Source organism: Echinops telfairi, unplaced genomic scaffold (genome assembly GCF_000313985.2).
Source record: "Echinops telfairi isolate 266 unplaced genomic scaffold, ASM31398v2 ScPeMD7_7457;HRSCAF=8495, whole genome shotgun sequence".
In the NCBI taxonomy this organism is placed as follows: domain Eukaryota; kingdom Metazoa; phylum Chordata; class Mammalia; order Afrosoricida; family Tenrecidae; genus Echinops; species Echinops telfairi.
The window spans coordinates 35,995,368-36,006,355 of record NW_022111357.1 but is presented as its reverse complement, the minus strand read 5'-3'; the positions used below and the strand labels follow the sequence as shown (position 1 = coordinate 36,006,355).

Sequence of the window (10,988 nt, the reverse complement as noted above, 5' to 3'; positions counted from 1 at the left end):
CCCCCCTGGGGAGAGGTGGACGAGGTGCAAATGGCTCGCAGGAAGAAGGGCCTGGCCATGTTTCTGTAAAGATGAGGCCAAGAGGACCCACAGCGCCGTCCTCCTCGGTGACCCGTGCGTGGGGTTGCCACGATGCAGAGTGGCCGCCAGGCAAGGGGGCTGGTTTGGTCTTGGAAAGGAGAGAGAGGCTCCGGAGAGGCAAAGCAGGGTGCTCCCCAACACAGCACGCCCTCTGGGGGTGACAGGAGCATGACGGAGGGGTGCAGGGTAGCTCCAGGGAGGCCAGGACCCAGGCCACAGTGACCCACGCATGCCGTTTCTGTTGTTTGAGTCCTTGTACATTGCTGTCCCCTGCAGTTTTCTTTCTGTCGATGACCGTTCACAGTACCAAGGGTTAAAATAGAAGCGAATGAACTGTGTAGGCTCCTTCTATCAGTTACTGCAGGGGAACGATGGGCCGTCTACTCCCGTACACAGTTACCCGCTCGGAAACCCACCGAGGTGGCTCTGCTGTCCTCTACGGTCGCGGTAGGCCAGCCTGGACCCGATGGCGGTGAGTTTGGGGTTATTTTGGTTTATTGGTTACTAGCTGTGGTGGCGTTGATTCTGACTCCCAGCCACCACATGCTTGTCCCAGGAGAGAGCTGTGCCCCCTGGGGTCTTCACTGGCTGATTTTTGGAAATAGACCCAGGGGCAGATGACTCGAGGAGAAAAAAAACATAGGAGAGCCCGCCCATCCCCACCCCAAAAGTGTGAAACTGTTCATCACAAGCTACTCCTCAAGCACACACAAGCCCGGGCGTCCTTTGCTTACTGGCCTGCATTCTGTAGGAAGGTGCCGTCGGGTTGGGAGAGGGGCAGGTGCAAACCAGACCCAGAAGCAGAAACTTTGATTTGGTGAAAGAGATGTGCAACTGTTCACTCCAGATAGTAAAGAAGGGCAAGTTAGCCCATGCTGCCCTTGCTTATTGGGTAATCCAACCCTGAGATCACCAGGCCTTTCTGCCAAGGACCTCTGGGTGAATTTGAACCTCCAACTTTTGGCTTGATCACCGAGTGCATTCACAGCTTGCACCACCCAGGGATGCAGACCCCTTCTCGGACAGCGGTTCTCAATCTGTAAGTTTTGACCCCGTTGGAGGTCAAACGACCCTTTCACAGGGGTTGCCCGATTCCTAACAGTAGCAAAATGACAGTGATGAAGTAGCAGTGAAAAAAATGTTACGGTTGGGGGGTCACCATAACATGAGGAACTGTGTTAAAGGGTCGCGGGACAAGGAAGGTTGAGAACCACCATGCTAGGAGCTGTTAATGCCCCTGGCTCGCCACCTGTACTTTAAGGCTAGGCACAGGGTGTTAACTGCTAATTGGAGCCTGACACTGGTCCACTCCCCTTCTTAGCAGCTAAGCCTTTTTCCTGGCTCCCAGATCTCCATGGCCTTAGGATTCTCCATCAGAGTGTCTGTTGGCTCCTTAAACCTAGTATGGTCCCGATTGAATTGCACACCCTCCCCAGCCTGGTACGGACAGCATCTCCCTGGACCCAGCTGTTGAAGGTTGGACACCGTCTCATCTCTGCCTCCTCCATGGGAGAAAAGCGTGCCCGCCTCCGCCTGGCCTGTGTAGGCCACTCTTCCCAAGCCTTGTTGAATTTTACTTTGGGCTGGCCCTCCATGCTGTTCCTTTGTCTCCTGTCCTGGTTCAGGATCAAGTCCTGCTTGGCCTCGGTCCCTTCATCATACCAACCACTTGGCCACAGTGATCTTTTTAAAAACCATGGCAAATTGCTTGCCACCCCCCACCCCGCAACCTCTGCCCATAAATACCTCCAGGTCAACCCTCCTTTGGTCTGAGTGTGCCTTTGAATTCTCTGGGATTTAGTAAAATGCAGGTCTGCAGATGCCAAACATCTGCGTTTCTAACCAGCTCCCTGAAGAGGCTAATGTTCTGGGCCCCGCAAATGCCGCGGAGAGCCACAAGGTGCACGAGATTGAGGCCAAGTTGCTCTGAACAGCACTCAGCTCTTTGTACGGGAGTAGAAAGCCTCTTCTGTCTCCGGAGGAGCAGCTGATGGTTTTGAGCATTCAGCGCTTTTTAGGAAGCGCTGGTGCTAAGCAGTGGCCTCCCCCTTACCTCCTGGGTGAGGCCTCACCGGGCAGGGGGCAATTGAAACACCAGGTGTTCATGGGATCCATCCTCTTAGCTTTAGGCCTTAGGGTCATGGTCTCGTGGGAACATCTAGTCACCTGTTGTATAGTTCTTAATGTGTATGTTCTGCTTCCTGGAACAGTGAGTCCTGTCTGGCGGCTTGAAAGTTAACGAGTGGCTATCTTCGATGGAACTATGAGTCTCCATTCATGTGGAAGGAGGGAAAGAAGGAGCCCTCATGAACCAGAGCAGGAAGCCTGGCGTTTTCCTCTACTGGAGACCAGAACTCGAGGGTGCTCAGCTACCATCCACCGATGCGCTGATGACACTGCGAGTCCTGATGGAAAGGGGAGAGCAGGGGCCACAGAACAGCAAGTTCTTAAAGAATCCAGACTGCCTGGGCCTCCTGAGGCAAGAGGAGACAGTGGCCCTGATCTACCCCTCAAACCTTGCCTTGGCATCACCCTCTGGAGTCACCTTTGAACAGCGGAAGGGCCGAGCGCAGAGTACAGAGGGAGCCCTTGAGCGCTGCGTTCTTTTTAAAAACAGGCAAGCCTGAATAAGACGACAAGGCCAATGGCTACCTTGAAGCAGACGTGAGAAGGCAGTGCGGACAGGGCCAGGAGTTTAATGGCAGTAAAACAACCAGGACAAAAATAGCAAGAACATCGCCACCCAGTGAAGCTGGTCAATGATGCCACTGGTCACCATGCCTGGAAGCTACGGAAGGGGAGTGGGGCTTGCTGTGTGTGTTTCACACACACACACACACACAACGTAAGCGTCATGAATGTGTGCAGGGGTGAGATGTGGGCCTGGCCTCCTGGGTTTGTGCCTCACGAAGCCTGGGACACATTCATCCTCCGATCTCCCTGTGGCCCGGGCTCCACGGCTCTGCAGATACGCTGACAGCACATGCCTGGTCAGGGTGTCTGGGCGATTGAATGAGTTCGTTGAAAAGACCCTTCCCTGATACAACGCTTCCTCTATTTGGAGTGCACCCTTAAGAAGGGCCTTTCCCCTTAGAGGTCCCACACCTGAGATAAAGGAAAGGGCAGTCCATGACAATGAGCACAGCCACGTTGGGGCGCACCCACCCTGGCCAGGCTCTGGGGTCTCAGCGGGCTCGTGTAGGCTCCAGCATCAGGGTCCTGGTAGGAGCCGGCCCTACAGTGCCTGGCCTCTCCTGTCGGGGTAGGTCCCTGACACTGGGCTTCCCTGTTGTGGTCACCGCATGGGCAGCAGCGACCCTGCGAGGCCTTGAGAAACAGTCCAGTGGCTCAGAGCTCAGAGCCTGGTCCACTAGTGCCCACCACTCCTGAGCCACAGGCCCTGGTACCCATGGCCACCCAGCAGGCCAAGAGAAGCTGAACCCTCAGATGGCAGGCCGTGAAGCCTCCTGCTGACTCAGAGCCACTGGCCAGTCTTCACGGGAGGGACAGAGAGCACCAGCCAGTGCCCCACCACAAACACCACACAGGCTCTCCTTATTTGTAAGAACAGCTGTAGAAAGGCCAGGCCAACGGCCCTGGGACTGAGGGCGTCCAAGGGAGGACTGGGGCCCCAGAGCCCTTGAACTCACCTTCTTCAGTTGCAAGGAGACTCCGGAGCCCGAAGATCTGGGCCACGAGAATGCCCACGGTGATGAAGACCTGGGGCACCACCCCGAGGGCCCCCCTCAGGTTCTTGGGGGCTAGCTCCCCTAAGTACATAGGGACCACGTTGGAAGACAGACCTGCGAGGGAGGTTCAAACAGAAGCATGATCGGGGATGGTGAATCTATCAGAATCTATCAGAACAACAATGTGTCTCTAAATTTAGCATCACCAAATTTGGTCCAGAACTTTCCCAAAACAACACAAGAGGAAGCAGGCATTTGTTAGCTTGTAGTTCTTTAAATTTGGGGAGTGTGTATGTGTGTGTGTGTAGGGGGGACAGGCCACAGGGGTTTATGAGCAGGCACTCTTGCTTCTTGACTGGTGTCCCCAGGGGAACCCAGGCGTTTCTCCTAACTGCTGCCCAAAGAAGCCCAGTCTTCACGCTTGCTCCTTGGGGAGACCCTGCTAATAAAAGCCAAGGATCCTTCCTACAGCTTTGCCTGCTGAGAAGAGCATTATTGTATGATGCCCCAGGCACAGGGCTGGTGCACACATTTAAGCACAAGCTGTAGATAGTTCTTCCAAGACACAAAACATGCAAATAGACATATCGTGGAGTCTCTGCATTTCCGGGATTTATATAATACCGTAAAACCCATTAGAAGCCTGAACCTGTATAAGGTGGAAACCTGTCAGGGAAGGAACATTCCCTTAGCTTCCACTACAAACCTGCGGCAGAAAGGTGGTATGATCGCATCAAGGAGCCCAGGCGGCTGTAGTGTTGGGCGCCTCCCTGCAAGGTCAGCCGTTTGAAACCACCAGCCCTCTCTGAGGGAGGGAGAGGGGACTTTCTCCTGCTGTAAAGAGTTACAGTCACGGACACCCCCAGGGGCTGGTCTGCCCTGTCCTCGAGGGCCGCTCTGAGTCCCCAAGGCCTTGAAGGCAGTGAGTTTGGCTGGTTGGTCCAAAGACGGAAAATATGGGAGACCTGGAAAAGCAAGGCGGTCCAGCTGTGTTCCAGCCCGGGCGCGTCTCACTGTACTTGTGCACCACTGACTCCATCTGACTCATAGCAGCTCCTGCCAAACAGGACGACTGTCCACAGCGTTCCCTAGGCTGCCATCCAGGCCAGCGGGCAGCCAGGACTGTCTCCCACTGAGCCGCAGGTGGGTTCAAACCACTGACCTTTCTGTTTAGCAGCCGAGAACCTCACCACTGCACCACCAAGCTGTCCTCAGTATACATCTAGTACATCTGGAACCCCATAGCTAAACATGCAAGGTTTCCCATCCCTTAGAATTAAGTGGAACATAACTGTACAGATCTCCAAGTGTTTGCATACCCGATACCCCATTTAATCCCCCCAGAGGCTCAGTAAGAGGCCGGAACCCCCCAAGACAGCTCAGAGGAAGATCCGACTCTTAGTCAACGCAAGTTCAGAAAGATGGGGGGTCTGCTGTGGACTGAATCGTGCCTGTCCCTCACCCACATACGGATTGACATGCTGGCTTCTGTACCTGTGGACGGACAAGTGGTGGTTGTCTGTTCACAGGGAGAGGAGTCAGCATCCAGATGCAGCCAGAGAGCTCCTTGAGACAAGTCTGGGGAGACTTCGTCTGTCTTACTTTGGACGTGTGGTCAGGAGAGACCAGTCCCTGGAGAAGGACGTCGTGCTTTGTTCTGCTGTGCATAGGGCCGCTATGGGTCCGAAGTGACTCATTGGCACCTAACAACAACAACATACCTATGGAGGGGAGCCCTGATGGTGTGGTGGTTTCTGAGTTTGGCTGCTAACTTCAAGGTCAGCAGTTCGAAACCGCCAGCTCTTCTGTGGGAGAAAGAGGAGGGTGTCTACTCCAGTGACGAGTTCCAGTCTTGGAATCCCACAGGGGCAGTTCTACTTGTCAGAATCCACTCAGTGGCAGTGGGTTTGGTTTCTGGTTTGGAAAAAGGGCCCTAGTGGTGTCGTGAGCCAGCAGTTCTGCTGCAATGGTGGCTCCTTGGGAGAAAGAGGATTTTTTCTGCTCCTATAAAGATTTAGAGCATTGGGAATCTGTCCTACAGGGGGAATGAACTCAATGGCAGTGAGTGGGGCTCAAGTCCACCCAGAGGCACTTTGGAAGAAAGGCTTGGCAATCTACATCCATGGAAAGCCCTGAGTTGACCCTAAAGGCCTTCCGAGGCTGTAATCTTTATGGAACTGAAGCGCCACCCCTTTCTCCCATTCTGCTGTTGGTGGGTTGGAACCACCAGTCTTTGGGTTCACAGCTAGTGGAAGCAATCTCTATTCTGTCTTAAAAAGACTTTCACGACCCATAGCACTACAGGGAGACAGCACTGGAGACACTGGGCGGAAGTGGACCTAGTCTGCCCCACGCACGGTGGGGCGAAGTGTGGAGTGAGTGCAACAGGGCAGCCAGGGGAGTAACGTCCCCAAGTCCCCAAGGAGTCCTGAAATGAGACTTCTGACTCGGGGGACAGGGCTTGGCACCTCATCAGACCCGATTGGAAAATACTCACACGGTTCATCAGACAGAACTCAACTATCTTTTTTTTTTCTTCTTTTGCTCTATGTCAGCAGTTCTCAACCTGTGGTTCGTGACCCCTTTGGGAATACAACGACCCTTTCACAGGGGTCGCCTGATTTATAACAGTAGCAAAATGACAGTAATGAAGTAGCAGTGAAAATAATTTTATGGTTGGGGGGTCACCACAACATGAGGAACTAGGCATTAGGAAGGTTGAGAACCACTGCTCTATGTCTATCTATATACGAAAGGCAAGACAAACAATACTGAGGAGAAAACAACAGACCGGTGGTCCCAGGGGGTGGGGGTGGGGGATGGAGGGGGCAGGTTGGGGGAGTGGGGAGCCAACAAACTCAGGGATAAGGGAACAACAAGAGATCTAAAATTGATGGCGAGGAGGGCATACAATGCTGGTAGGGTTTGATCAAGTGCAATGTATCCGAGAGGAGTTACTGAGAGCTGAATGGAGGGTGAGCATGATAGTGGGATAGGAGGAAGGTGGAGGGAAATAGAGGAAAGAAGTAGGAGTCATAGCTATAGGTATGCATATATGTAAATATATTAATTTATAATGAAAGGTATAGAGGCCAACGTACATATATTTATATGTTAAGTATTAAGATAGCAGACGGACTTTGGGCCTCTACTCAAGGCCTCCCTGAACACAGAACATTTTGCTCTAATAACCTAGCTCTCTTTGATATCTTCCCAACACATCCGCTGAAGACAAAATGGGTGCCTAAGCAAATGTGGTGAAGAAAGTGGATGGTGCCTGGTTATCTAAAGATATAGTATCTGGGGTCTTAAAAGCTTGAAGTTAAGCAAGCAGCCATCTAGCAGGGAAGCAAATAACCCCACATGGAAGAAGCACACCAGACTCTGTGATCATGAGGTATTGATGGGATCAGGTATCAGGTATCAAAAAATCCAAAACAAATGATTATATCAATGCAAAAGAGAGGGGTCAAAATGGAGACCCAAAGCCCATCTGTAGACAATTGGACATCCCCCCACAGAAGGGTTATAAGGAAGGGACGATTCAACCAGGGTGCAGATAGCATTGATGAAACACACATCATTCCTCTAGTTCCTGAATGCTTCCTCTCCCCCACCCCCACTACCAAGACCCAGTTCTGCCTTACAAATCTGGCTAGACTGGAGTACGCACATTGGTTCAGATAAGAGCTCTTGACACATGGAATTCAGGATAGATAAAACCCTCAGGAACTCTTGCCCCACTATCATGACCCCAGTTCTACTCTACAAATCCGGCTAGACCAAAGCATGTACACTGGTGCAGATAAGAGCTCACAACACAGGGAATCCAGGACAGATAAACCCCTTAGCACCAATAACGAGAGTACCAGGAGGGGAAGGAGGAGGTGTGGGGAGAAAGGGGGAACCAATCACAATGATCTACATATAACCCCTGTGGTAGTTACATAATCTGGTATCAATTTGGGACTTAAGAGTGAATTTGGGAATAAGAGTGAAGAGGTGGAGTCGACTCTGTCAATTGGGTCATAGCCAATGAGGTTTCTGTGTGGGCATGGCCTCCCCCTAAGGATTCTGGGAATTCCAGTATTTCCTCCTTGGAGATGGGAGACACTCTCTTTCTGCTCACTTCCTGCAAGACATCCCTGAGGAGAAGCCACATGCACCTTCCCTGATGCAGCCCTGGGTGCTGGAGGAGCCACATGAGACCCCTGCCAGCGCTGAGATGCTGACAACGCCACTGGATCCAAAGACTTTCTACCCACTGGCCTGTGATCGTCCTGCACTGGGCATCATTGTATGTGTTTCATGAGTCTGAAGAGGACTTTATAGATTGGTATCGGACATATGAGCTAATATCAGACTTATGGGCTTGGATTGGACTGGGTTGGGATGCTTTCTTAAAATACAATTACCCTTTATATAAAACTCTCTTTTATACATATATGCGTTTCTATGGATTTGTTTCTCTAGTCTACCAGGACTAACACAACCCCCTCCCAGGGGGACAGACAACAGAAAAGTGGGTGATGGGAGACAGTGATCAGTGTAAGACATGAAAAAAAAAATTAATAAATTATCAAGGGGTTCATGAGGGAGGGAGGGTGGAGGAGGGAGGAAAAAAATGAGGAGTTGATACCAAGGACTCAAGTAGAAACAAAATGTTTTGAAAATGATGGCAACATATGTACAAATGTGCTTGACACAATGGGTGTGTGTATGGATTGTGATAAGAGCCTGCAATAAACTGATTAAAAAGGGGGGGGGAAGAAAGCTAACAGAAAATAATAAAAACTAGAACAAAAAAAACAAAAACCCTCAGGAACAGTAGGAGGAGTATCGATATCATGAGGGTAGAGTGATGGGGGGTGGGGAGAAAGGGGGCACCAATGACCACGCCCTAACTGACTGAACCACTGGAGATATGGTGAGTTAGGTCTCAGTAAACTGGGGAGGGGAGGGGAGGGGAGGAGAGGGGCCAGGACAGTGCAGGTGCTGAGCAAAGCAGCTTTTGAGGCTGAAATTCCTTCCAGCCATGAAAGTGCTCAGTGTTCTTGTCTTTGCCAAGAAATTAACGATGAACGAATCAGCAAACTATGGGCCTCTTGAGGTCCACCCCAGAACACCATCTTTATGTAAGCGGATCACCAGACCTTTCTTCTGCAGCACTGCTGGGTAGGTTCCGTCCATCAACCTTTCCCTTAGTAGCTGAGCCCTAACCAGTTGTGCCTCGGGAAGTCCAGGTGGTCTTTATCTTGGTCAGAGTAGGTGTTTACTCCCCGGTTGGAGCGAACCGTGTGGTTCGGGTGTCTTGACCGAGTTTCTAATTGACACGGAGCTCCATGACCCACTCCGCTGACTCCCAGCAGCACAGGAAAGATTTAACAGTGAATAGACTACACCACCCCGTGTTCGTGTTCTCTGAGCACCTCCTCAGGGGATGCTGGGCGGAGCTGGTTTCCAGAATAGCACTGAGCCAGGTGGGAGTCATCCTTTTCACCGTTGCTCTCTCCTTAGCAAACAGTGGAGATTTCCAGAGGTGACGTGACGTGTAGGGTCCCCTGAGTGGTGCCAGGGGGACAGCACTGATGGCGAACCAAATGGTTCGCAGTTGGAGGCACGTGGAATCTGCAGTCTGCTTCCAGGAGGCCCCGGTCTTGAAAGCCCAGTGGAGGTGCTTCTACTCTGCCGGCCTAGAGTGGCCATGAGCCGGGAGAAGCAGCGATGTGACAGGTGCTGCCACAGCAGGCTGGGTGCTGGAGCAGGCTGACTCCAGCTGTCTTCTGCTAAGCTAGATGGGCAACATGGGACAATAATGCCATTCTGCCTGCTACTTTTTAGTTTTCAGAAAATATAATTTTTACACAAATAGGTATTGAGTTCATAATTGTTATTTTTAAATGAATTTATGCCCGCCCCCGAATCTAAGCCAGTAAGTACTGAGAGAGAATCCACAGAGGCAAGAGCTATTTGGGGTCCTCAATCATTTTGAGGTTGTAGAGTGGCCCATGGAGCCCTGGTGGGGCAGCGGGTTACACCGAGCTGCTGACTGCCTGGCTGTCCCCTCCCGGGAAGAGCGACAGTCTCGGAAACCCACGGGGGCAGGATGGCTCCGTCTTAGGAAGTGGTCTGAGTCAGATTCCACCTGATGGCAGTGAGGTTCAGGGATTTTCCAGTTTGTTTTCATTTTTAAGAAGTTCTTACCTGTTGGGCTGCTAACTGCAAGGTCAGCGGTTCGAAACCACCAGTCACTCCATGGGAGAAAGGTGACGGGGTAGCCGGATGTCTGGGTGCACTCAAGGAAGGCTGTGGAGTCTGCCCGGTTTGCCACGGGACCCACCACTTCCCCTGGGAAGGACACTTGCTCTCTCCTTTTCCTCCCCAGCCTGCAACTCTTCAGTCGTTTCCCTTGGTCGGGCTTTTTGGACTCCTCTACTCTGGAGAATATTCCAGAACAAGGAAGGTACTTTGAAGCCTGAGGTGCATCTAACCGAGCCATGGGATTCTCCATGGCATCATATGATGTGAAGGTTGGACATTGAATAAGGAAGCCCGTAGAAGAATCAACGCCTTAAACTGTGGTGCTGGGGAAGAAGATGGAAAGTACCAGGGACTGCCGAAAGGACAAACCAATCTGTGTTGGAAGAAGTAAGGCCAGGGTGCAAGGAAGGCAAGACTTGGTCTTACACATTTGGACAGGTTGTCAGGAGAGACCAGTCCCTGGAGAAGGACATCATGTTTGGTCAAGTGGAGGGTCAGCAACAAAGAGGAAGGCCCTCAACGAGATAGATGGGCACATTGGCTGCATCAATGGCTCAGGCGTGGGGACAATGGTGAGGCGGGACCGAACCGGGCAGTGTTTCGTTCTGTTGTACACAGGGTCGCTATGGGTTGCAGCCGATTCCATGACATCTAACAACGACTACTACTCTGGTCAGTCATCTCTAGCTGAGGGTGCTAATCTCAGGCTATACCATCCCCTGTCTTCAAAAGAAAACCGGTCACGTGGCAAGCCCAGGGCCAGAGCTAAGCCCAGGGAGGAAATGGCCCAGAGGCCTCCCTCTCCGAGGCCCAACCTCCACTTACACAGCCCCGAGAGCGAGCACCTCCTAAACTTGACCTGGCTCTCCTCTCCCTGGCGTGCCTCTGAGAGTGACTCCTGGCAAAAGGACGCCACCTGAGGGCAGGGGACAAAGGACACAGCACAGCGATAAGCAG

At 52.0% G+C, this 10,988-nt stretch overlaps 1 protein-coding gene across 1 annotated transcript in view; it reads right to left on the bottom strand.

Moving 5' to 3' along the window:
• SLC2A5 (solute carrier family 2 member 5) overlaps positions 1–10,988 on the bottom strand; it is a 38,828-nt gene that overhangs the window by 5,801 nt on the left and 22,039 nt on the right. The window contains exons 6-7 of the mRNA XM_045299208.1: positions 3,732–3,884; positions 2,874–3,081 (exon numbers count right to left, since the gene is read on the bottom strand). Of these exons, the coding sequence (XP_045155143.1) occupies positions 2,874–3,081; positions 3,732–3,884 (361 nt within the window). The remainder of the gene's footprint in view (positions 1–2,873; positions 3,082–3,731; positions 3,885–10,988) is intronic.